Here is a 27,853-nt window from a genome sequence, read left to right as displayed (position 1 = left end):
TTCTATCAAGTGGTATCAGAGCCACTCTCTCGGTAACTCTTTTTCAATCCATTTCATCTCATCTTCCATATTCTTCATCTAGATTTCTTATCTATCTATCTTGAACCCGGGCCCCTCATTACCCCCATATAAAAAAAAAAAAAGGAAAAGTATAAAAAAAAAAAAAAAGATATTCCAAAGTTTGATTTGTTTGTGGTGTGGTGGTGGAAGAGAAAGCCTGCTGGCCGAAGAGAAATCCGGTCTTTGAGGAGGTTAAGGCGGGTTCCCCTCTAAATCTCTTATCTTTCTCTCTTGATCTTTGTGGTTCACTTGGCTTTGCTCATTGGGTGATCTAGTTTGCTCTCTTAGAACTTTGGGAGGAACTCTCTTGTGTGATTACCAACAAAAATTGAGTGAAACACGTGTGTGGGTGAGGATAAACACCTGAGTGTGTGAGTTTTTTTTTTTAATCTAACTTTACCTTGTTTAAGTTTTCAGGAAACCATGGATAGTGAAGAAGAAAGAAACCGACCCGGAAATTCATATGCCGGATTATCTAACTTGCAAATGCGTGCTCTCAATGATTCTATGTCTAACTTGTTGAATACAGGTTTGGAGGCGATCCATCAGAGGCTTGATGAACTTCAGGGCCGACCAACTCAGTCACGAACCAGAACCAGACGTGACCATCCAAGGAGGAACAGCCGGTCCGACCTAGAAATCCGAGAAGAGTCTTATGATGATGATCGATCCATCAACCGTCCAAGGAGAGTTCCTAGGCATCAAAACCGAGGTGATGTCAATCCTTTTGGTAGAAATGAAAGAACCAATGATGGCTTGAGTGGTTTGAAATTGAAAATTCCAAGTTTTGATGGCAAAAATGATCCGGATGCTTTTCTTGAATGGGAAAGAAAAATTGAACTTGTGTTTGATTGTCAAAATTTTTCTGATATTAAAAAGGTTAGACTTGCTGCTGCTGAGTTTACTGGCTATGCTATTAACTGGTATGATCGAGTTGTGACTAGCAGGAGGAGAGCAGGTGAGGCGCCAGTTGATACATGGGATGAGCTTTCCATGCTGATGCGGAGACGCTTTGTTCCCGACCATTACCACCGAGATCTACACCATAAACTCAGGCGTTTGCTTCAAGGTTCTAAGTCAGTTGAGGACTATCACCAGGAGATGGAGACCTTGATGATCAAAGCTGATGTAGAAGAGCCCTTAGACGCCACCATGGCCAGATTTCTTACCGGGCTCAATCGGGACATACAAGACCGCATGGAGCTGGAGGACTATGACAGCATGGAGCAGATGCTACACAAGGCCGTGCTGATCGAGCAACAAGTCAAGAGAAAGGGTCTCACTAAACCGACCTTTGCCTCTAAACCGACCTTTGCTTCCAAGCCAAACTATCAAGACAAGGGTAAGTCTTCTTCCACAACAAATACAGCTTTTAAGACTAATGTCCCTGCTCGTGTTGATAGAGAAAAGAAAGAAGAGGCTACCAAACGAACCAGAGACATCCAATGCTTTAGGTGTCATGGCCTTGGCCACTATGCCAACCGATGTCCAAACCAAAAGGTGATGGTGCTCTTGGAGAATGGAGAAGTCGAATCTGAAGAAGACAAGGAGGATCTCGGACCAGTGTATGATGATGATAATGAGGAAGAAGCACTTGACTTCCCGGTTCATGGTCCCCTTCTTGTTACTAGGAAAGTCTTGGACGACACCACTGATCCCATCTTTGATGAGGAGGTCGATGGAGTGATCAATGAGTTTTGCTCGACCTTTGTGGAGAGTTCTGATCCGATCTATGATGAGGATGTTCTTGAAGAACCGAGCCATGGTTCACTACTGGTTACTAGGCGTGCCTTGAGTGTCCAACCAAAATCCAATGACAAAGAACAAAGGGAGAATCTCTTTCACTCTAGATGTCTCATTTCTGATAAAGTTTGTTCTTTAATCATTGATGGAGGTAGTTGCACTAATGTGGCTAGTGACACCCTTGTAAAGAAACTTGGGCTTGTTACTCGGCCTCTTTCTCGTCCTTTCAGGTTGGAGTGGCTCAATGAGGCTGGAGAACAGTATGTGAAGGAGCAAGTCACGGTTCCACTTTCCATTGGCCGATATGAGGACGAGGTTGTGTGCAATGTGCTTCCCATGGATGCTTGCCATGTTCTCTTGGGCCGGCCTTGGCAATTTGACAAGAAGGCAGTGCATGATGGTTTCACAAACCGGCATTCATTTGATCATAAGGGAAAGAAGATCACCTTGGTGCCTTTGTCGCCTTCGGAAGTCCATCAAGACCAAGTCCAACTTAAGAAGAACCGAGACCAAGACTCTAAAGCTGATAAACCTGAGACCAGTACCAGGAACTCCAATTTCTTTGTCAAAGAAAGTCAGGTAAGAAAGTCTCTTTGCTCTCAAAAGCCATTTCTCTTACTGATTTATAAAGAGTCTCTCTTGGCCTCATCTTCTTCTGACCTTGCACCGGAGATTCCGAGTGAGTTTTTAGGTATCTTGCAGGATTATTCTGATGTGTTTCCAGAAGAAAATCCCAAAGGATTGCCACCGGTGAGAGGCATTGAGCATCAGATCGATCTCGTTCCGGGCGCCTCTCTACCGAACCGACCAGCGTACCGCACCAATCCGGTCGAGACCAAGGAGCTGGAGAAACAGATCAACGACTTGCTTGAGAAGGGATACATCAGAGAGAGTCTCAGTCCCTGTGCCGTGCCTGTTCTACTTGTACCAAAGAAGGATGGCTCCTGGAGGATGTGTGTGGACTGCCGGGCCATAAACAACATCACGGTAAAGTATCGACATCCTATCCCTCGTCTTGATGATATGCTTGATGAACTCCATGGTTCTAAGTACTTTTCTAAGATAGATTTGAGAAGTGGCTATCATCAGATTAGGATGAAAGAAGGTGATGAATGGAAAACGGCCTTTAAAACAAAACTAGGTTTGTATGAGTGGCTTGTCATGCCCTTTGGTCTCACTAATGCACCTAGTACTTTCATGCGCCTAATGAATCATGTCTTGAGGTCTTTTATTGGTCATTTTGTTGTGGTTTACTTTGATGACATTCTTATTTACAGCAAAAGCCTTGATGAGCACAAACAGCATTTGAAATCCGTTCTTGAAGTCCTTAGAAAGGAACGTTTGTTTGCTAACCTTGGAAAGTGTTCTTTTGGCACAGATCATGTGGTCTTTCTAGGTTTTGTTGTAGGTACAGATGGCTTAAGAGTAGACGAGCAGAAGGTCCAAGCAATCCGGGACTGGCCGATTCCGACCACCATTGGTGAAGTAAGAAGCTTCCATGGTCTTGCCGGCTTCTATAGGCGATTTGTTCAAAACTTCAGTACCTTGGCCGCTCCTCTTACTGAAGTAATCAAGAAGAACGTGGGGTTCAAATGGGGACCAGCTCAGGAAGAAGCATTCGAAATCCTTAAAGGGAAGTTGACTCACGCCCCTTTACTTGTACTTCCAGATTTTTCTAAAGCTTTTGAAATCGAATGTGACGCTTCTGGTGTTGGTATTGGTGCTGTGTTGATGCAGGATGGAAAACCAGTGGCTTATTTCAGTGAGAAGCTTGGAGGAGCCATGCTCAACTACCCCACATACGACCAAGAACTCTATGCCTTGGTGAGGGCCCTTCAAACGTGGCAGCACTATCTTTGGCCTAAGGAGTTCATCATCCACACTGATCATCAGTCTCTAAGACACCTTAAGGGTCAGCAGAAGCTCAACAAGAGGCATGCTCGTTGGATGGAGTTCATTGAGACATTCCCTTATGTGATCAAGTACAAACAAGGTAAGGAGAATGTTGTGGCCGATGCATTGTCTCGAAGGTACACTCTTCTCTCAGCCCTTGAAACTAAATTGCTTGGCTTTGAATTTATCAAGGATCTTTATGCTTCTGATCAGGATTTTAAAGAGATTTTTCGAAAATGCTCAAAGGTTGCTTATGGCAAATACTTTCAAAATTCTGGTTTCTTGTTCTTTGATAACCGTTTGTGTGTGCCCCAATGTTCTTTGAGGGAGTTGTTTCTCAGGGAAGCTCATGGAGGTGGGCTTATGGGACACTTTGGAGTCAAGAAAACCTACAAGGCGGTTCATGACCATTTCTACTGGCCGAGTCTGATGAAAGATGTTGTGAGGATCTGTAGCCGATGTGTGGTGTGCAAGAAGTCTAAGCCTAAAGCATCACACCACGGTTTGTACTCAGCTCTACCCATTCCCTCTCATCCTTGGGTAGACATTTCTATGGATTTTGTGCTTGGATTGCCTAGGTCTAAAGCTGGACGAGATTCTATCTTTGTGGTTGTTGATAGGTTCTCGAAAATGGCTCATTTCATTCCTTGTCACAAAACTGATGATGCTGTGCAAGTTGCAGATTTATTCTTTAAGGAAGTTGTTAGATTGCATGGAATGCCTAAGACCATTGTCTCTGATCGTGATGCTAAGTTCCTTAGCTATTTTTGGAAGACCTTGTGGTCTAAGCTAGGTACTAGATTGATGTTCTCTACAACTTGTCATCCGCAAACTGATGGGCAAACTGAAGTAGTTAACCGAACCTTGTCTGCTTTGCTTAGATCTTTGGTTAAAAAGAATCTTAGGACTTGGGAAGAATGTTTGCCTCATGTTGAATTTGCTTATAACCATGCCTTGCATTCAGCTACTAAGTTTTCTCCTTTTGAGGTTGTTTATGGATTTAATCCCTTGTCTCCACTTGATCTTTTACCTTTGCCTTTGAGTGAACGAGTTAGTACAGATGGCAAGAGGAAGGTGGACACGATCAAGAAGCTGCATGAACAGGTTCGTGCCAACATTGAAGCCAAGACCGAGGGCTACAAACGACTTGCAAACAAGAAAAGGAAAGAAGTGATCTTCCAGGAAGGTGATCTTGTTTGGGTCCACATGAGGAAGGAACGATTCCCGGAACAAAGGAAGTCCAAACTCATGCCCCGGGTCGATGGTCCATTCCAGATTCTCAGGAAACTCCATGACAATGCTTACCAGCTTGATCTTCAGGGTAAGTATGATATCTCTTCAAGTTTTAATGTTTCTGATTTATCTCCTTTTTGCGCAGATGATCCGGATTTGTGGTCAAATCCTTTTGAAGAGGGAGGGAATGATAGAACCCAGGACCTGGACCAGGACGTGGAGCAGACTCAGCATGGTGACCAGGACGATCAGATCAGTCCAACTGAGGTTCAGCCATTTAGCCGTTCCAGATCAACGGACAGAGCCGTGTACCGGATCGACCCGCGTGCACCCGGACGTGACCTAAGGATGGATCCACGACCTGATGACCAAATCAGCCAAACCACAGGCGTTCTTCCCCGACCCATTCGCCATTCTAGAGCCAACAGTCAAGCCAGAACCCATGATCATCGAGAAGAATCAGATTCCGGACTTAGCCTGTCTTTCCTGGCCCGTTTGGGACGTACCGCACGTCCGGATCAGGCTGATCACGACCTTTCCAACCACTTTGATGATTTCATGATGATCGATGCTTCCAACTACTCCAAAGGAAGGATACTTAAGCTTTCTGAAGATTTGGGTCGAGCTATCTCTTCATCCGTTCATGGATCATCGACGATCAATCATGCGGGCAGCCTTACGTCCGTCCTGCTCCTTACCGCGAACGACCTGATCACCAAAGGATGAACCTGGACGACTTTGTGAATCTGGACCAGTCAACACAAGAATCCGCACCTTGACCAGTCTTCAGTCAAAGTCTTCATTTCTAGTTTCTATGTCTTATTTTCATTCATTTCTATTTTCTATGTTGTCTTTTCCCACAAATGTCTTTATGTTTCTTTGACTCACAAACCTTATAAGTATGTGATGATCCCCCTTAATAAAACACATCGATTTTCCTTTGCTTATTTTGAGTCTTCTCTCATTGTTCTTTGCTTAGAACATTCATACTTCTCTTGGTGAGGTCATCTCCAAGCGAACCACTTCGTTGTGTTGGACCGGTGCGTCACATCCGGCAACCTTCGAATCTCTGGTAGTATCTTTGGGCTATTCCGCAACCCTTAGTGTCACCGTTCATACCATCAGTTCTCAATCCTCTCGGATCTGAGTTCATATCAACCTTACCGAAAGAGTGATCCTTATTTTGGTTCTATCAAGAAGGCCGCTGACTCTATGCCTCCGCCTCCAGCCAGAAAAGAAATCGTTCTGGCATTGCGTGCTCCTAGCGCTGTCCAGGCTACTCAGCCTAAGAGTCGGAAGAGGAAACTGGCCAAGAGCGGTGACGGGGAGACTTCGCAGCGAGGTGGGTCGAGCCTAGCATCGGGACTTCGCGGAAAGGTTTGTTTCTTGTTTGAATTCTCGATCGTCTGTCGTGCATTCTTTTCATGGACTTAGTCTTAAGAATTTTTTTTTTGTTCGCAGTTCATATCGTTGATCGATGGGATGATCAGCGAATGTGGTTCTGAGACCAGTCGTCTTTCCGGGGAGTTGGTGGAGCTTCAGGGCAGATGGTCCGAAACCGAGGCTATGTTGACGGCTGTCGAGGACTCTCACTCTGCGAAAGTGTCGAAGCTCGAGGTTGTGATAGGAGAGCTTGAGAGGGACCTCGGGAAGACGGCGAGTTCCTTGCTTAAGGAAAAGAAAACCAGGAAGGCCAAATCCTCGGAGGTGCGTCGACTCCAGCGTCAGATCGAGAGTGACGCTGGACTAGCGCGCCGCGGGATCCAAGAGGCTACGGATGCCCTTCGTGCGGAGTTTCAGGCTCGCTTGGCGAAGATTTCTGCTTCCCTGGGTTCCCTCGAGCGTATCCGGAGCAGGGATTTCGCTTTGGCGACGATTGAGGGCGGGATGGCCGTGGTTCAGTCGTTCCAAAGTGAGACTCCCCCGACCTTGGAGGCCGAAGAGGCCCGACTGTCCGGCTGCAAGGGAGATATGGCGGCCGAGGATGGCGATTTCGATCTCATCCTGGCCGACCTAAAATCCGCTTGCTTCCTTCCGACGTGTCCAGAAGACCCAGAGGGGAAAGATCCGATGGTCGGAGAGAACGGAAGCGACGCGGCTCCAGGCTCGGACGAGGCGGCGGGTGAAGAGGGAGCGTAAGTTCTGAGGGTGACTTGGGTTAGATCTCTTGCGAGAGATTTGTTTTTTTTTTATGTCTTTATGCTTCGGCCTTGAACGGCCTTGTTTGTATTTCGGGACTGGCCGTGTGTGGCTTTGAATCCCTGCCGCTCCGCGGCTTTATGGTATGATAATCGGATAACGTTTTTTATGAATTTGTGAATAGTGGGGAGGAAGGTGATGAGTTGTCGTCTCATATCCTTCTTCGATTGTGAAATGTTTTATTCGAGACCTGTTTCGAGAGTTCTTCCGCGAGATGTGAACTCTGCGGGGGCGCTGAAGGTATCGAACGTAAACATAGAGGCGTGGTTTAAGAATCTCTTATCTTTTGATATCATGCCTTTGAGATGTTAGAGACCAGTGCGCTGGGTTTAGGGCAAGACCTAGGTTTACTTTCGGTTTAAGGATTGTGCGGTGACTAACCGGCTATCGTTTTTCCTGTCGCGATTTCTTCCTGATTCGTATCGATGTAAAGTCCGCGAAAAGTTCTCGGCTTATACGACTTGTTTGATACGAATCGAGCATCTCTCCGGAGACCGGAAGTGCTAGACCAAAATTTCGGATTTCTTTTATAGCGCTATTATCCTTGTGTCGGATGTAAGAGAGTCATCTCCATGAGATGGCTATGTCTGTTTAGGACGTTTGTGAGTTCGATGTGATCAGCATCGGACTTGGTGGCGTGTGCCGTTGTTTTGATTAATTTGCGCAAAATAAATGTTAATGTGTGCATATATGTGTCTTTTGGCGGAGATTTCGTTTGCTCGGAAGAAACCAATTTTGAGGCATCTTTTGCGACGTCTCGCGATGCTAAAGGTTCGATTCTCCCAAGCGGCCGACCAATTTCCGAAGACCTCGTTGCGATTTCGCGGGTGAGGATGTTTTGATAAGTCGAAAACACCAAAAGTGCAGTAAGAAGTTTTTCGATTTTTTTGGGAGTATACGAGTATACGTACCCACTCCCCCCCTTTTTAATAAGGGAGGACAGCTGGATTTGCCTTTCGGCAAACTGCCTACGTACTCCTTGCGGAGATCAAGCCGTCTCGTAGTTCAGTGATTGCGAGTTGGTTCGTTTAGTGATAGTATTTTTTGAGATGCATCGCATTCCAGGTTCTAGGGATTTTTATGCCCTGCATGTTGGCTATTTCGTAAGAACCTGGTCGGACGACTTTTTCGATTTTATAGGGACCTTCCCAGTTTGCTCCGAGTTTTCCCGCGTTTCGTTCAGCGGTGTTTTGGAAGACTTTGCGAAGGACCAGATCTCCCTGATTGAACCTTCGGTTCCGTACGTTGGAGTTATAGTATCTCGCAGCGGCGTGCTGGTAGTTTTGAATTCGGATGAGCGCTCGATCCCGGCGTTCGTTAATGAGGTCGAGATCGTCCAAGAGCATAGCATTGTTGAGTTCCTCTCGTTCGGGTAAGAAACTTCTTCGAACACCGGGAAATTCTACTTCCGCGGGAATCATGCACTCCGCGCCGTATACCAAGGCGAAGGGAGTTTCTCCCGTTGCTCGCCTTGGGGTGGTACGGTGAGACCAGAGGACTCCCTCGAGTTCGTCGGCCCATCTACCTTTTTTAGCCTCCAAGCGTTTCTTCAGTCCGTCGAGAATGGTCTTGTTGATTGTTTCAGCCTGTCCGTTGCACTGCGGATATCTGGGAGTTGACTTGTTGAGTCGTATCTTCCACTTTTCGCAGAATGCCTCGAATCGGGTGGAAATAAATTGAGACCCGTTATCGGTTACGATTTCGTAAGGAACTCCATGCCTACAGATGATGTTTTTCCATACGAAATTCTCGACTTGGACGTCTTTTATACTCGCGTACGAGTCCGCCTCTACCCATTTTGAGAAGAAATCGGTAAGGACTAGAAGGAAACGCTTTTGCTTTGAATTATGCAGAGGTCCGACAATATCCATGGCCCAGCGCATAAAGGGATAAGGCGACGTGATGGAGGAAAGAACTTCGGCGGGTTGTCGGATAGTTGGCGCATGCCTTTGGCATTTTTCGCATTTTCGTGCGAATTTTTCGCAATCTCCGATCATTGTTGGCCAATAGTACCCGTGGCGTTTGATTTTCACGGCTAGTGATCTTCCGCCGGAATGGTTGCCGCATGAGCCGGAATGTATTTCCTCCATTACTTTCCTCGCCTTTTCCCCTTCCAGGCACGTCAGGAGCGGTCCGGAGAATCTCCACTTGTAGATTTCGCCGTCCACTGTTACGTAGCGTGCGGCCTGTGTTCGGATCTTGCGAGCTGACCATTTTTCGGCGGGCAGTTGCCCGTCGATAATGTAGTCTCGAATCGTCTGAAGCCATGGGGTATCACAACCGTAATCGGATTGCTCCGATGGTGGTGGTATCGTAATCTCTTCTTCCTCGTCGTCTTGACCCTCTATGAGATTGACAACGACTGGGGGTCCGATACTCGGATGTTCGATGAACTCGACCGGAATTACCCTTTTGAGTCCTGGATCGGAACTTGATGCTAAGGCCGCGAGGGCGTCCGCCTGGACATTCTCGGAACGGGGGATCCGGGTAAGGGCGAAACAGTCGAAGTCTTGAGCTAGACCTTGGACCAGTTTGAGGTACGCGTCCATCCGTTCGTCTCTGGCTTCATATTCTCCGCTGAATTGACTGGCCACTAACTGGGAGTCGCAGTAAGCGTGGAGATTGCGTATTTTTAAGCCGTGAGCCAAACGTAGACCTGCGATCAATGCTTCGTATTCGGCCTCGTTGTTTGAGGCATGGAATTCCAGTCTGAACGATTGTTCCAGGATCTCGCTTGTTGGAGATGTGAGACGGATCCCGATACCCGATCCTTGCTTGGATGAAGATCCGTCGACGTGGAGGAGCCAGGTGGAATTTGGTTCCTCGTTGGTTATTGCTCCCGTTGGAAGTTCGACCAAAAAGTCCGCGAGCACCTGTGATTTTGCGCTCGTCCTTGGTCGGTATTCGATGTCATACTCGCTCAACTCGACCGCCCACTTCGCCAATCGGCCTGATTGACTTGGGCTATGCAAAATTGTCCGTAAGGGAAAAGTCGTGAGGATAACAATCGTGTGGGATTGGAAATATGGTCGTAGTTTTCGGGCCGATGTTACGACCGCGCATGCCAATTTTTCCATCAACGGATACCTAGATTCGGCATCCAGCAAGGTTTTGCTTATGTAAAAAATAGGTTTCTGCTCCCCGCGTTCTTCCCTGATCAGGACTCCGCTTACGGCTGTTGCCGATACCGCGATGTACAAGAACAAAGGCTCTCCTTCCACGGGTTTTGCGAGGACTGGAGGAGTAGCTAAATAATGCTTCAGCTGTTGGAAGGCGTTTTCGCACTCTTCCGTCCATTCGAACTTTTTATTTCCTCGCAGGACGTCGTAGAAGGGCAGGCACTTATCTGTTGATCGTGAGATAAATCGGTTAAGTGCTGCGATTCTGCCGGTCAGTCTTTGGACTTCCCGTTTATTCTTTGGCGAAGCCATCTCGATTAGAGCGTTGATCTGTTTTGGATTTGCTTCGATACCGCGGTTGGTGACCAAGTAGCCGAGGAATTCTCCTGATGCCACGGCGAATCTGCATTTCGTCGGGTTGAGCTTCATGTTATGGGAATTTAGTTGTGCGAAGCATTCTTCGAGATGTGACACGTGATCCCTTGCTTTGAGGGATTTGACAAGCATGTCGTCGATATAAACTTCCATCGTTTTTCCGAGTTGTTTGGAGAACATTCGGTTCACGAGTCGTTGGTAAGTTGCTCCAGCGTTTTTGAGGCCGAAGGGCATTACCTCATAGCAATAGGTTCCGCGATCGGTAATGAACGCAGTCTTCTCACGATCGTCGGGATTCATCCTAATTTGATTATAGCCTGAGAAAGCGTCCATGAAGGATAGGAGTTCGTTGCCCGCCGTTGCTTCTACCAGTCGATCGATATGTGGTAGAGGGAAGCTATCCTTTGGACATGCCTTGTTTAGGTCGGTAAAATCTACGCAAACTCGCCACTTCCCGTTTTTCTTTTTGACTACTACGGGGTTGGCGAGCCAGTCGGGGTACCTTACTTCCGTTATCGACCCAACTTTAAGCAGTTTTTCGACCTCATCGTTTACTGCGGTAGCACATTCGGGTCCCAGCTTCCGTCTTTTCTGTTTGACGGGTTTGAATGTTGGGTCGATGTTCAGCTCGTGACATGTTATGTTAATGTCGATTCCTGGCATATCTTCCGCAGCCCACGCGAAAGTATTAAGGTTCTTTTTAAGACAGGTTATGAGTTCTGTCTTTAAAGGCTCGTGGAGATTGGCTCCGATCTCGACGCAGCGTTCTGGGAAGGCTTCGTCGAGACAGATCGTTACCACGGGTTCACAAGTTGGCTCGCGTTTTTCATCTAGAGCTGCGAAGATACGAGATTGCCAGAAGAATTCCGCTGAGTCCTGACTTCGCGTATCTTTGCTGGAGGTCTCTTTCTCCGCTTTCTTAGGAGTGATTTCGAGGATCGGTCTCTTTCGTTTTAGTTCCGCGGCGAAACAAACCTGAGAAACTCTTGGATTTCCCCAGATTACCTCGACTCCGTTAGGGGTCGGGAACTTGAGGCAAAGATGGTAGGTTGATGGGATTGCGCGCATGGTGTTCAGCCATGGCGTCCCCATGATAACGTTGTAAGATGCGGGGCGGTCGACGACTAGAAACTCTGTGATGTTTGTCACGGTTCCGGCTTTGACAGCGAGTCTAATCGATCCGTAGGCCATGGTCGTTTCCCCCGAAAGCCCTAGCAGTGGGCTTGGGCATTTCGCGATCTCGGATTGACTGATCCCCATCTTTTCAAGAGTGTCTTTGAAGATGATATCGGCCGAGCTTCCGGTATCGATTAGTACTCTAGCGACGTCGATATCTCGAATTGTCAACTCGATAACAAGGAGATCGTTCCGAGGTTTGGCTCGATCGACCGTTTCTCCCCCCCTGAATGAGATGACATTCGCGCACGTCGAATCTCGCATGTCTTTCCTGATCGTTGAGTGGTTTTTGCGGGTTAGATTGATCCGTAAGTCCCCCTCCTTCTAGCGCCAAACTGTGGGAACCGAAATTCGCACTGTCGATTTCCGTTTAAATAAGGAAACTAAGAAAACCCTAGTTTCCCAGAGGACCCGGATATCTGTTAATTACCACACGTCAAGCAATCAGAACACGAGAATAACAACGATAAAAATAAGAAATCGAAAAGAGAGCAAAGTAGATCTTATTCCGAATCTGCGTATGAGCGTTACAACAAGGTATAAGCCTGGGCTCGAGAGCTGTCGGCGAGATTCCTAGTTCTAGCAACCCTAAGACGGCTAAACCTAATTGAGTCGCAGCTCGAAATAACAAAAACGGAAAGTTGCCTAAATCGCTCTAAGTGCTAAGTTTGCTCTGAAAAAAGTTCTCCTTCGTGCTCCTCGCCTAGGACTCCTTATATACTAGCTCCAAGGTCGGTTTACGCTTTTACTCTTCTGCCCTTAAGCCGTCATAGCATAAAAATGGAGATATTCCATTTTTCCCGATCTTCACAATTATCTTCAAAACTTCCGTATTTATCCGCGGAAACTTGACATTTATCCTTCCTCGCGGGCCAAGCGCGAACCATGCTGTGGTTCACGGGCTTTTGGTTAGGAAAAATCGTAGGATGGGCCTCGAGTCGTGTTTTAGGTCCCTTTGGGCCGTCTTCCGACTCGACACGTTTACTACGAGTTTTCCGCGGTTTCTAATCCGCGAAGTTTGATCGATGAATTAGAATAGCGGGAAACATAGACTGAGCTTGCTACGGTCTTCGGGAGATAGCATTCGAAGGTTTGACGAGAATGCAAGGACTGGTGTCGTATCGATGTTCGGAAAGGTTCAATCGCTACACAGCGACCGAACTTTGGCTCGAGCCCGGTCGCTATGTAGCGACCGAGCGAAACGAGTGCTCGGTCGCTACGTAGCGACCGAGCTTCGGCTTGAGCTCGGTCGCTACGTAGCGACCGAGCGGGACGATCGCTCGGTCGCTACGTAGCGACCGAGCTTTGGCCCGAGCTCGGTCGCTACGTAGCGACCGAGCGGGACGATCGCTCGGTCGCTACGTAGCGACCGAGCTTGGCTGAGCTCGGTCGCTACGTAGCGACCGAGCGGGACGATCGCTCGGTCGCTACGTAGCGACCGAGCTTTGGCTCGAGCTCGGTCGCTACGTAGCGACCGAGCGGGACGATCGCTCGGTCGCTACGTAGCGACCGAGCTTGGCTGAGCTCGGTCGCTACGTAGCGACCGAGCGGGACGATCGCTCGGTCGCTACGTAGCGACCGAGCTTTGGCTCGAGCTCGGTCGCTACGTAGCGACCGAGCGGGACGATCGCTCGGTCGCTACGTAGCGACCGAGCTTGGCTGAGCTCGGTCGCTATGTAGCGACCGAGCGGGACGATCGCTCGGTCGCTACGTAGCGACCGAGCTTTGGCTCGAGCTCGGTCGCTACGTAGCGACCGAGCGGGACGATCGCTCGGTCGCTACGTAGCGACCGAGCTTTGGTTCGAGCTCGGTCGCTACGTAGCGACCGAGCGGAACGATCGCTCGGTCGCTACATAGCGACCGAGCTTGGCCGAGCTCGGTCGCTACGTAGCGACCGAGCGGGACGATCGTTCGGTTGCTACGTAGCGACCGAGCGGGACGGACGTTCAGTCGCTGCGTAACGACCTGTTTCGAGCTTTCGTCGGACGTCTCGATTCTTTCTTCCGCCAAGCTTTTTCGTAAGGAAGAATCTATTTCGAAAAGTACTCTTCGGAGAAACTCTTATTTTCTTCTTCGAACGTTTTGAATGTTTAAATTTGTCGTAACCGTTTTTGACCCCAACAGTAGTCCTCATACTCATTTTCCGATTCTGGTTGTGGACGACCTTCCCCGACATGAAAGAGCCAATTGGAGAACTCTTTTTCTTCCTGATTGACTCTCATACTTATTTTTAAGCAAACTTGTGGCAGCTATCCCATAGGTATGAGTGACTTATTGAAACAAAGACAATATCAGCTCTATTACCTTGTGAAATTACAGATAGTATCTGTAATACTCCGCCCTTCGGGATAAAATGGTTGAGAGAGTAAAAGTCAGAATCTGGAGCCAAGCGTTTGGGAGTCTACGTATTTGGAAGAATGTTGAGTTTTGATCACCTAAAACTTGACATGATTCGAAGAAAAGAGAAGATTGGTCGAGCATCAACTCTGTGGTCGAATCGCGGGCGATAAGGGTCAATCGAGAAATGTTGAAGAACAAGGTGGTCGAAGAAGTCATCTTGAGTGAACCATGAGTCAAATAAGCTGCTCGACCATGGTTAGAAAATGTATTAGATTGATCAGACGGATGCTTTGGAAGCATAACATTTTTCGAAGCACAACGTTTCAGAAGCTCGACGGGATCGAAGAACGATGGGAAAACCCGAAATTAGGCAAAACCCCTAATTTCAGAATTATGGAATTTTCCGAGGATGCCGGAGGCTCGGGAAATATGTTCCATCAAGGTCAGAATTCCACTGGAGTTTATTAAAATTATTCAGCTCATCAGAACGGGAGCAGAAAAATATTTGGGATTAATCACGGGGCGAAGATATGCCGAAAGGGTTGAAATCGCGTAAATTGCCCGAGAAGCTCGAAGTGTCTCAATGCATGGCATCAGGACGTGGTGTCAACCATCTTATAAGCTGTATGTCTACACAATCACGAGGTGTCAGCACACATGGAAGCAGCACATGCGGACTGACATGCAGAAGCACGAGATGTCGACGTATCTACAATCGAAGCATGTTGATCGACATGTGGGCGGTGTGGTGTTGATCTGCATGCAACCAGCCCACGAATCAGACATGTGGAGGACGTGGTGTTACCTTGCATGACATCCTGATCATGCTGACCGCCATGTGGAGCAAGAGGTGCCGTCCCACATGCAACCGGAGCCATGCGGAGCGACACACGGGCTGCCACCAACTTGAAAGTGATTGGCTGCTGTCTTCTATAAATAGGCACGCCCACCTTCACATTTCAACACATCCAGACAACTTCAGATCAGTTTAAAAACGTGAGAGAAACTAGAGAGAAAAAGCAAGAGGTTTCGATAGTTTTCGAGAGTTTTTGGGAGTTTTTGAGATCAGTTACTACACTAGTTTTAAGTCATCGCTTAGAGGAGTTTCTATTTGAGTTGAGAGTTGTTCAAGGGAGGCCATTCATGGTTAGGCATGCGGAGGTCAGTTGGGACAGGAGGCTACTTGATGAGTTCAAGAAAGGGTTTTTGTCGAGGATTCGGGCAAGGGTCAAAGCCACAACGAACCAAATACAATGAGTCACGGCAATGGATTGCTGACTTGTTTTCATGCAGGTTTCCGTTACTTGGAAGTTGGATCATGGCCGGAGGCCGCGTCTAACTGAGTAACGGTTTGATTAGTTAATAATCGAAGTTGATTGATTGAGTTGATATCAAGCTTAGTTATTGCTTGGGAATCATAGTAGCATGCTAATGGTTAGGTTGCTTGGTTAGTTAGCGAATGCGAACCTGATATATCTTGGATTTGACCCATTTTTATTCATGGTATATAAGTATTTTACTCTATATATATCTATGTTTTCTACTCTTCTAGGTATGTTTTCAGGTTCAGGTGCATTTCGGAGTAAAGCTATGACTTTGGAGCATTTTGGAGCTTAAAGGACATTTCACCCGAGCTGACCACGTAGAGGTCGACGAGAGGAAGAATAATCGATCGATGCGCATCAGTGCTGACGATCGATATCAGGAAATGCCTCGACAGATGAAGATTAATATCGATCGATGTACACAAGTACCATCGATCGATGTCAAGACACCAGACGCGACATTTTGGATTCAGCAGACTTAAAAACCAAGGCCAAGCCAAATTACCAAAATGCCCTGACGAGTTTTTAACCTAGTAGAATATATACTGCATAAGTGTTTTGACAGCATGAGAGCTTTTTCTAGACCTAATTTTGTTACAAGTTTAATTTGGGAGAGAATATCACTTGTGATTGGAACTCCTTGTTTCCATTTCTTTTCATCTATACTATGAGTTTCTATTCCTTTATTGTTATGAATTGCTTTGCTATGTTTGAGTAGTTCAACTATTAGATCCAGGGTTCAGATAGGTTTGTGGGATTAGCCCCAAACTATAGATATGCCTTGTTGTGATATTCATGATAGATTTGTATTCATTGCTTGTTTTAGCCTTGCTAACTAGAACTTGATCATAGGATTGCATATTCAAGCACCCTTGTTATCCCATCCTGACATCTATCTATCATATTAGGACTACTAGAGAGGGCTAACCGCCAATTTAGCATCTTAGTAGGGCATTTCATACTCGCGCATAGGCCTGGTAGAACCCGTCGATCGATGTCCTCAACTGATAATCGATCGACGTTGGCAAAGGTGTATCGGTCGACGTCTTAATAGATCATCGATCGACACTCTCTTGTTGTCTGCATACTAACTGTGTAGACACGAGATCTAGTCTGTTTACCAGTGGTACATGCGACAGCTGATTACTGAGTTAAGCGAATGTGCTCTAATATATCATACATGCAACAGTTAGGCATATATAGGTATTATAATCTCCAACACCTGAATAGTGGCCCTGCATCTAATATCATTTCCAATCAAGTTACATTTATTGTTTACTCGCTTGTTACTATTGCTATTTCATTTAAACATTTACAACCTTAGAATTAATAAACACTAGATTTAATTGTTCCCTAGCTCCTTGTGGATTCGATCCCTAAGTACTACATCTGAACCTCTTTTGATGAGAGTAACACTCCTTAGGGTAATTTGAGTGGTACCAAATTTGGCGCCGTTGCCGGAGAGCTTTGATCGCCATTAGATTTAGTTTTATTGATTCTTTTTCTTTTCTCTACCCCCTTTTCAAATAATCTTTTTCTTATCTTTTCAGGTGCATGCACAGCGGTACCAGAAGCAACAAGGAGACTTGCTGTTCTCAGACGATCCTGCTCATTTGGAACGCACCATCCGTAGAGGTCAACGTTCCACATCGCTCGACGCAACCACTTCGTCGTCGATCGATATGCACAACCAACCGTCGACTGACACCAGACCATCATCGTCGATCGATCCTAATCGTTCGACAACGATCGATACTACACTGCATACGTCGATCGATACCGTGTCGTCAAAAATGGTAAACATTATTATTCTAACACAGGATGAGAATGGAAACCTGTATGACCAGGCCGGTCATCTGCGTAATGCAACAGGTCAGAAAATAGACGCTCAGGGGACTGTAATCCCTGATGCTGATGCTACAGGAGCTGCTCAACCTGTAAATGAGGACGCTCGATCGAAACCACTGGCCGACTACGATCGCCCAGATGAGTACTATTCCAACAGATCAGCTATTCGACTTCCGGAGATCCAGAAGCAGAATTTTGAGTTGAAGCCTCAATACTACACTCTCGTGTCGCAGATACCCTACTCTGGGTTACCGCACTAGCATCCTATGGACCATTTGGAACGGTTCAAGGATCTAATCGCTGCTATTCGGATGGAAAGAGTCCCCGAAGATTACCTGCTGTGCAAGCTCTTCAGATACACGCTGAATGGAGAAGCGATGCACTGGCTTAGGCAGCAACCCACAGGATCTTTAACATCCTGGAGCGACATCAAGAATGCTTTCTTACGAAACTTCTTCGATGAGGCGCGCGCTGAAGAACTTCGGAACAAAATTTCCACATTCTCGCAGAAGGCTGGAGAGTCCTTCAAAGATGCGTGGATTAGATTTAGGTTCTTCCAGCGAGACTGTCCACACCACGGATTTAACGAAGTGCAGCTGCTAAGCACTTTCTTCCGAGGTCTCGCCTTACAGTATCAAATGGCTCTTGATACGGCGAGTGAAGGAAACTTCACTACTCGGAATCCGTTGGAAGCTGTGAGACTTATCGAAAACCTTGCTAACAGCAGCAGCACCAAAAACACTGACTCTGAACGGAAGAAGTCTGTAGCCTCTATCGGGAAGGAACAGATGGACGAAGTAAGAGCTAAGTTAGATGTGGTGCACGAGCTTCTTAGGAAGCAAGTCTGTTCAGCTGAAGGAGAAGTAGCAGATACGGAAGGAGAAGAAAATGTGAACTACATCGGAGGTACCGGATTCCAGAAATTTGGAAACCAGGGCGGAAACAGAAACTTCTTTGGAAATGGCCAAAGAAGTAACCAAAGTTCACAATTTCAAAAACCCTTCAACAACAGCAAGAGCTACTCGAACTCTTACTACCAAAATCCACCACCCCAGACTCAGGAAAGCAAGATCGAAGAGATGCTTGATCGAGTACTGTTGGGACAACAACAAATCACCGTGGATTTTAACGGTAAGATAGACTCTGCCTACAACAATCTGAAACACCAAAATCGACACCTTAGGGACTCAGGTGAAAAAACTTGAAACCCAAGTAATTCAGACGGGCGAGACTATAAAGAGGCAAGAAGCTTTTCCTAGAGAGGCAGGAGCCGACAAAGGAAAACACCACGTAAATGCCATCATAGATGATGATTTCTGGCAAGTGGTGAGAAATGAAAAGCTTGAGGAAGGAGATTTCGAAATCGAAAGCTCCATGAGTCTCGGCGGATCCCAATGGTGTCGACCGATGTCGATGAACTCGCATCGATCGACAGACCATGATGAAGATCGATGGACGGATTACTCCAGTCATCGATCGACGTCGTCTGCCAAATCGACTGAATGCAATGCGGTTCGAATTCTAACTCATGAAGAATTCGCAGCTAAGCATCCTCACCCACCCTCCCCTTTCTATGATAAAATCGATCGATCGGTTGAGCCAACCATCGATCGACAGAGTGAGTCCGACGTCGATCGTCACAACACACCTCCCATCGATCGACAGGCACCTCTGACATACCGAGTGCGGTTACCCTCAATCGATAATGATTACATCAACGCACTCAGACCACCACCTAAACCATTAGCTAACCCACCCGAACCAAAACCCAACCCTTTAAATAGTTCACCAGAATCAGTTCAAGAAGAACAAGAAGCTGAAGGGAGAAGGTTAAGGAAAAGAAAGGAGAAGATTCCTAAAAACCTTAAGAGGGAAGCTAACGATAAGGAGATGGATGGTTTCACTAAAAGAGTCCTCAGAATCCCAATCGAAAAACCTTTTGATGAAGCTTACTTCACACACCGGTTGTGGATGTTCTTCAGAGAAACAAAGGTAACTGAGGAGGACATTAGGAGAATGTTTCATCAAGTCAGAGAGAAGATGAAACACAGGATCACATTGACGAAGAAGAGTGATCCTGGGAAGTTTGCAATACCATGCGTAGTCAAGGGTGTTGAATTTCCCCATTCAATGTGTGACACAGGAGCATCAGTTAGTATCCTCCCTAGGATCATGGCAGACCAGCTTGGTTTGACCATCGAACCTTCAACGGAACTTTCACCTTCGTGGATCTTTCAGAGAAACGATAAGGAGGAATCATAAGAGATCTGGAGGTACAGATTGGTAATGCCCTTGTCCTTGTAGATTTTCATGTCCTAGACATCGAGCTTAACTGGAACTCTTCACTTCTGCTTGGAAGATCTTTCATAGCTACAGTAGGAGCTGTATGTGACATGAACAAAAACAAATTGTGTTTAACGCTCATAGACCCAAACATCCACTACGACCCCATCCGACCTAAGAGAAAGGTAATTAATTCTGTGGATTACGGGAAAGAACTTGGCTTTATTGGCGCATGCCATTGTGGAGCAGAGTATGAATCAGAGTACGAAACAGAGTACTCGGAATCGATCGACACCCCAACCTTTCATCGATCGATTCCAATGAGTCAACGTTGACCGATGACCGCAACAACACGTCATTCGATGTCATGCACCCAGTTGACCATTTCGCTTCACCTAATCATTGTTAACAACATTTTGCCTTCCAACCTCCAAGCAAGAGAGGACATGATGATTATTCCATAGGCAGTTGGGCAGACAGTGGTTTCCATGAAAGTTTTGCAGTTGACACTGTAATTACTTCACCTAATGAGGAACATACGGAGGAATACGATGAGGATTATTGGAAAGAACGTGCAATAGAAATGTCTTTGCAGGATGAAAGACTTGAAACACATAAGTTCACCAACACGTTTCCAACATCGTTTGACTCTGTGTACTCCACATCGGTCGATACCCATCCTTTTCCAGCAAAACAACAGCTCACATCGATCGATACACGTACTGGAACATCGATCGATATTCGCGCCGCAGCGAAAATTCAGGAGCAGGAGAATATTCTCTCCAACTAGGTTTATAGATACCTATATAAATCGTTTTGCGCCCCCGAAACCACCAACACACACCAGAGCAAACACACAAGCAAAAAAGATGAACACTTTTCCATCTACATCAACAGAAAAATCCATGAAGAGCAATCATCTTAAGAACACAAGTTCTGCAGAAATTACTCTGCCATCGATCGATGCAACTGTATCTACATCGATCGATACTACTCTAAACCCTAATCTTTCTATTTCTAAATTGAATGATTATGCAAACATTGATTACGGTTTTCTAACACCTGATGAATTTGGTATTTTCAGGGACCCATATGGCAACACACGTGCAATGGATGGAAGGATTTTACAAGTATCCAGAGAGGACATAGCAGACATCCTTCAAGTAGCCAATGGACCTGACAACCTATTCTCACTGTAACGTGGCATTCCAGACGTCATTCAAACAGATCCTAACAACCACGTAGAAGTTTCCACAACAGAGATCAACCCAGATCTATCACGCCTACCAATAGGGCAACCATCGATCGACGGAACAACGGAGACATCGATCGACAAGGTAACACCAAAATCGATCGATAGAGATGACCCGACGTCGATCGACAGATGGTATGAATTTGGGAACCACGCTTTTGACATGTACGGAGCCAGAAAGTTCACTTGGGAACAAAGGGACGAGTATGGAGTCTACAGAGATGAGTGTGGACACGCACGAGGCTTAGCTGGTGAGATGATACCTGTCACAAAGGACAACATCAGGAAATTACTGGAAAGAGCATCTCTTTTTGAAGAGAGCCACATCTGTCTTCCAGAACATGCCACTTCCTTCACACTTACAAGACTGGCACCAGAACTCTACACCAAAGATGAAATCGATGAGATGGTGTTTGGTATTTGTGGAGCTCAGGAGAAACTGGGAGAGGAGCTCAAAACATTGGTAGAAGATACACATCAGCCTTTGGATAGAGGCTACGATGAGCTTTTCAGAAGTATGGCAGAAATGAGGACAGAAATTGAGTGTTTACGTCAGCAACTTGAGAAGGAAGCTACGACCTCAGCATCGATCGACGCACCACATGCAACATTGATCGACGTCAGTCTTCCTACAGCCCAGATCCCTGCAGAACCGCATTGTTCAACACAACACATGGATGAATGGGAAGTCTCATACATCGACACGAGGATAAAAGACGTCTACTGCCCTCTCAACAACAACGTGGACTGGCTAAGCACTAAAATCGAGCTACTACAGCAAGATCTGGACACCATTCGCAAGAAGGACCAACAACCAGCCACATCGATCGACATGTGTACCTTCACATCGCTCGACGCTAAAGTCTCAGCCATGAATGAGAGGCTGAGGACTTACGAGGACATGCATGACCGCTTTATATCACCAGTCATGATAGATTTAAACAAATTGTCTAGTCAACTGCTTCATGCCCAAAAGGATATTGAGAACATAACTAATCAAAGTTTTTTGCAGGTAAAATCAGCATCGATCGACAGGCTACGAGGGCCTTGGATCGATGGCAAGAAAACTGTGGAGTTACTTCCTTACACAGCAGCAGAAGTTGACAAGATCACATCCAAGATCTACACTGCTCTAGACACCATGGAGGAACGACTTGACAAACGCTGCGATGACATCTACTTTCCATTCGACAACAAAATCAGTGGACTAGACAGGCATGCAGAATGGCTACAAAAAGAAGTCAAAGCCATTCAGAAGCAACTCGCAGCTCAACATCAGATATCAGCATCGATCGACAGTACACGAGGGAGATTGATCGATGGCAACTCGCCGAGATCGACCAACGAACACATAATCGCATCGATCGACGCCGAGTCTACACCAATCGGCGAGCAGCTGATACACAAGATAGTAGAGTCAATGCAAAAGGAACTGACAGATCTTTCAGCATATGCCTATGACAACATAGGTTGGCACCAGGTCAGCATTGACAACGTTCAAGAAAGGCTACAGAACATCTCCAATGTCCTTGAGAAGATGGATGACAAATGGACAAGAAATGATGAGGCCACAAGAAGTTTCATTGCATCTTGGTCCAGAATGTGCAGAGATGACGTGGATGCTTGCTTTCCAACAAGCAGATGTTTCTCCACCCAATAGCCAATCACTACCACAGTCAAGCTAAATGACCATAACCAAGCGCTGAGTGGGAGGCAACCCACTATTAGGTATTTTACTTTGGTTTTATTAGCTAGCATTTATTTACTTTCGTTTTATTTATTTCATATTTAGGAGATCCAATTAGGAGGACCTGAATATCGACCGACGACGAGACGTCGACATCGTTCGACATAGACAACCACATGATGATCGATGTACCACTTACACATCGATCGATATCTAATCCGGTTAGATGTATCTTCCTTACTTGTTACATTTCGTACATCATAAACTATTCATCATAACTCCGGCTGAGTTACACTGGGACAGTGTAATTTAAGTCTGGGGGGAGATTAAATGATATAATTTATTTTATTCTTATATAAAAAGGAATTTTAATAAATTATTCTTAGTTATTGAAAATAAGGACTATAATCTTATATTGATTTAAACTTGAATATTTAACCAATCTTTAGCACCATTTTAGATTTACTGATTGCAGATAGCATTAAAGATGCTAAAGCGGATCAACCTAGCAACTACACACTTGCCTTGAACCGTATGAAGTAACCAAAGCTGATTTCCAACACTAAACCTGACATAACCGCTTGTCCTGGGGCTTGGTATACATGGGATCGGATTCTTCAGACATGTTTGGAAGGTAACGCCTGGTTTAGATTATTTATCACATTTTCTCTCTCTAATTTTGACCCTAGATTAGTTAGTGGTTTTTTTTTTTTAAAAAATTAAATAAATAAATAAGATCTATTGTTTAATTAGGATGAGTCTGAACAGGACTTGGTGGCTAAAACCATTAAGGCTTGATTCATAAAGACTCAAATAAAAGAGTTCGAAACGGGACTTAGAGGCGGCAATCTTCAAGGCTCGCTTTCGTAAAGAACTCTTGGATATAGGTCAAAATGAAGTGAACAGAACTTGGTGGCAACCACCATTAAGTTTTGATTCATGGAAGCCTGTCCAATCTTGGTCACTGATCCTGCAATGGAAGCAGACTTTGACTCAAGAGAGAAATTTAGAGAGAGAGAAACTAGGAACTAACTTTTACCTGCAGTTCCAGATACCTGTCTGAAATCCTTGCATCATGTGATCGATACTCCCAAGGTAAAGCATTCACTTTATATTTATGCTAAGAAATGAAATCAGTAGAGGGGATGTCAGACGTGAATTGATGAGTTGTGTTATGTTAGAAATGGTTGCTAAGCTAGGATATTGCATAGTGTGCTTTTGTGATTAGGACTTTTTAAATGTGGTTGCAAAATTGTTGAGGAAAGATTTCTATGCTTTAAAATCTTAAGTCCCCAATATTTTCAAACCTCTTTTAGAGAGACTGTCTGTATGTTTTGCTTGAGGACAAGCAAAAGGGTAAGTCTGGGGGACTTGATATACCTTGGATTTGACCCATTTTTATCCATGGTATATAAGTATTTTACTATATATATATATCTATGTTTTCTACTCTTCTAGGTATGTTTTCAGGTTCAGGTGCATTTCGGAGTAAAGCTATGACTTTGGAGCATTTTGGAGCCTAAAGGACATTTCACTCGAGCTGACCACGTAGAGGTCGACGAGAGGAAGAATAATCGACCGATGCGCATCAGTGCTGACGATCGATATCAGGAAATGCCTCGACAGATGAAGATTAATATCGATCGATGTACACAAGATCCATCGATCGATGTCGAGACACCAGACGCGACATTTTGGATTCAGCAGACTTAAAAACCAAGGCCAAGCCAAATTACCAAAATGCCCTGACGAGTTTTTAACCTAGTAGAATATATACTGCCTAAGTGTTTTGACGGCAGTAGAGCTTTTTCTAGACCTAGTTTTGTTACAAGTTTCATTTGGGAGAGAAGATCACTTGTGATTGGAACTCCTTGTTTCCATTTCTTTTCATCTATACTATGAGTTTCTATTCCTTTATTGTTATGAATTGCTTTGCTATGTTTGAGTAGTTCAAGTGTTAGATCCAGGGTTCAGATAGGTTTGTGGGATTAGCCCCAAACTATAGATCTGCCTTGTTGTGATATTCATGATAGATTTGTATTCATTGCTTGTTTTAGCCTTGCTAACTAGAACTTGATCATAGGATTGCATATTCAAGCACCCTTGTTATCCCATCCTGACATCTATCTATCATATTAGGACTGCTAGAGAGGGCTAACCGCCAATTTAGCATCTTAGTAGGGCGGTCGAACATTAACTAAGGTGCTTGATTTATACATTAACTGATAATCGATCTACGTTGGCAAAGGTGTATCGGTCGACGTCTTAATAGACCATCGATCGACACTCTCTCGTTTTCTGCATACTAACCGTTGAGACACGAGATCTAGTCTGTTAACCAGTGGTACATGCGACAGCTGATCACTGAGTTAAGCGAATGAGCTCTAATATATCATGCATGCAACAATTAGGCATCTATAGGTATTATAATCTCCAACACCTGAATAGTGGCCCTGCATCTAATATCATTTCCAATCAAGTTACATTTATTGTTTACTCGCTTGTTACTATTGCTATTTCATTTAAACATTTACAACCTTTAGAATTAATAAACACTAGATTTAATTGTTCCCTTGCTCCTTGTGGATTCGATCCCTAAGTACTACATCTAAACCTCTTTTGATGAGAGTAACACTCCTTAGGGTAATTTGAGTGGTATTAGAACCCTTAAATAATATTACTAGGTTGTTGATAGATAGGTATTCTGGAATCTATCTTAGGTTGATTGCTAGGTTGTTTGATTGCATGCGTAGATGATTATTGCTATTGTGTTATTATCGGTTTGCATGCATGGATTGTGATGTTGTTGTTTTAGTTGATTAGATGTTAGTACTAGGCAACTTAGGTCATATAGACCAAATTGTTAGTACGTGTATGGTTGAGTTAGTAGGGGATCTAGGCCATATAGGCTGAGTTCCTAGTTAGTGTTATACTTAGTGTCCTAGACCATATAGGCCGGATTGATGGTACTAGTGTTTAGTATCGAGCTGTGCCGATAGCTTGCCTGATCAGCAATGCGAGGCTTGTGTTTTGGGTGTTACGCGGCAAGGAAGGTTACGCAAGCATGTCCCTACGCGGCTTGGCCGAGAGGCTGCATAAAGCATGCTCTGTACGGGGAGGTTGCTAGAAAGCATGCTCCGTCATGTGGTATCCTTGGTGGGTGCTGCATGTTAGTTTGCGGCAAGGAAAGTTGCTAGAGTATGTCCCTACGCGGCTGGGCAGAGAGGTTGCATAAAGCATGCTCTGTACGGAGAGGTAGCTAGAAAGCATGCTCCATCATGTGACGCCTTATCAGAATTACATGTCAGTTATTTTGGATGTTCTAACCCGTGTGCCTTTGTGGCTGCGAGTTAGGTGTTCCATGGTTGTGTATGTGATGAGAAAGCTCGAGTGAGGATGTGTAGTTAAGGTGTAGAGAGTTTTAGCATATATTATATCATTGTGCTAATGGTGGACTATATTCAGCTGCTTATCTTATTTATGTTTATGTTCTTGTTGAGTCACTCGGGTTTCCATGGGGGAAGTCTAGAGTGATGATTATTATTGTTGTGTTAATTGTTAGGTGAACTCCTCGTCTTGGATTGTTTGGGGTTGTGATGGCGAGGGGTTGTATTTTGTAGTTGGGACCTGGCTCACTGAGTGACATTAGGTTACTCATTAAACTCACCTATCGTTGCACGAAACCTTAGTGGGAGACCGGTTAGCGTGGAAGCTGGACGTTAGGAGCACCAGAAGTACTTTTGCCTTTTCTTTTGTAAAACGGTACTAGTTAAAGTCTTTTGGCTTGATATTGTCACTAGGCCTGGATCCATCTGTAATATTTTACTTGTAACGAATCTTTATTATATTTAATAAAAGTGATGTTTTATATTGGTTACAATTGTTCTCTGATAAATAGACTTGTCCGGTCTAAACACAACCTTAGGTTTAGGTACGGGTTGAAAAGCCTTCGGCCGCAATCTAATGGAACCGTTAACTCATGGTACGGGTTGCAAAGCCTTAAGCCATGATTTAGCAGGACGTGTTAGTGGATGAACTAGTCGAAGTTGCGGATTAAGATTTGTGAATTTGACTGGATTGTCCCTAGCCCGTCATGTAGCGCTTCCGGACCATGGTGTTGGGTTGGACGGTCAGACATGTTCTTGTTTGATTGTTGGCTGGCCGGTTGGCCTTTCATCTCCAACCCTTGGTGTGGGTCGTTCGTTGGTCATGTTCTTGTTTGATTGTTGGCCAGTGGGTCGACCTATGCATAGAACTGTTCGGGAGTGTTACAGTATCTGTCTAAAATCACCACCTAACAGAACTGTCTTACCGCCAAAAGTCTGATCCTTTGCGTTTGGTTTTTTTCTCTAGACATTATGTCTTTCAACGTTTTGTCTAGTGCTTTTCAAAAGCATGCTTATGTGTCATAGGTGCTTCGTTCCAAATTATAAGATCCACTTTCTCGATTAGTTCAGTCAACATTGTTCCTGGTTTGATGTTGCAGAGCTTATCTTTGGAGAGCTTTAAAGGGATATTAAAGTGTGAATGTGTTGTTCTACCGTTAGGTAGTAGCAATGCGGCTATTCCAGAAGAGGCAACCAGTAGAACTATTTGTTTTCTTGATCCAATTCTGGATATAATGGTTTGGTGTAAGAATGTTTTCCCGTGCCACCTGCGCCATATACAAAGAATAGCTTCCCATCCATTTTATCAACATAGTCTAAGACTGATTCATAAATCGCACGTTGCTCAGCATTAAGTTGGTTGAGTTGCATGTCATGTCTTAGTGTTTTCTCGGCAACATCGTAATCCAGTTTTTGGTTCCACAAATTGTTTTCCAGTTCATTTAGCAAAACAAGTTTGATATTTGGCATCTCTTTAATATCACGTAATGACCGGTCATACATGTGCATCAACTTTTCCACTTCGATTCACGTGTATTGCTCAAAAGTTTCATCATCCAGTTCAAGATTTGTATGACCTAAGAGTCTCTGTCTCTTGTGAAGTATGTCCTTGCTCATTGATTTCCATGAGTGTTCCCATAGGTGTTTAGGACTCTTAATGAAGCAATTGTTTAGGAACGTGACAAACATATCGCGGAGTTGGAATGGGGTAGCCCATCTAGCACCCTCTGACATACTCGCGTGCCATTCGACATCATGGTATTTTACATCGTTAAACTTTATGAGCTCGTCATAACTTCTAGGAACCTTAATCTTATTTATGAGGATCCTTAGATAATAACGATCACCTGCTGATGGTTGGACAACTACTATTCTTCCAATGGTTTTGCCTTTCTTACGTTCTGACCAGATTTTAATACTGTTGTTCCATACAA

At 45.1% G+C, this 27,853-nt stretch overlaps 1 protein-coding gene and 1 non-coding gene across 2 annotated transcripts; one reads left to right on the top strand and one right to left on the bottom strand.

Annotated features, from left to right (window-relative positions):
• Positions 1 to 137: 137 nt before the first annotated feature.
• LOC111209437 lies at positions 138 to 27,042 on the top strand. Its single transcript, XM_048737401.1, has 3 exons — positions 138 to 3,538; positions 4,757 to 5,017; positions 27,020 to 27,042. Exons 1-3 carry the CDS (start codon positions 484 to 486, stop codon positions 27,040 to 27,042), a joined length of 3,339 nt encoding a protein of 1,112 aa, XP_048593358.1. The 5' UTR covers positions 138 to 483.
• Positions 17,789 to 17,894, bottom strand: LOC125577444. Its single transcript, XR_007315860.1, has one exon. It is a non-coding gene; the product is annotated as a small nucleolar RNA R71 (small nucleolar RNA).
• Positions 27,043 to 27,853: the final 811 nt, after the last annotated feature.

Source organism: Brassica napus, chromosome A8 (assembly GCF_020379485.1).
Source record: "Brassica napus cultivar Da-Ae chromosome A8, Da-Ae, whole genome shotgun sequence".
NCBI classification, from domain to species: domain Eukaryota; kingdom Viridiplantae; phylum Streptophyta; class Magnoliopsida; order Brassicales; family Brassicaceae; genus Brassica; species Brassica napus.
Note: the sequence above shows the minus strand (reverse complement) of the source record. Positions and strands in the feature narration are given on the sequence as shown.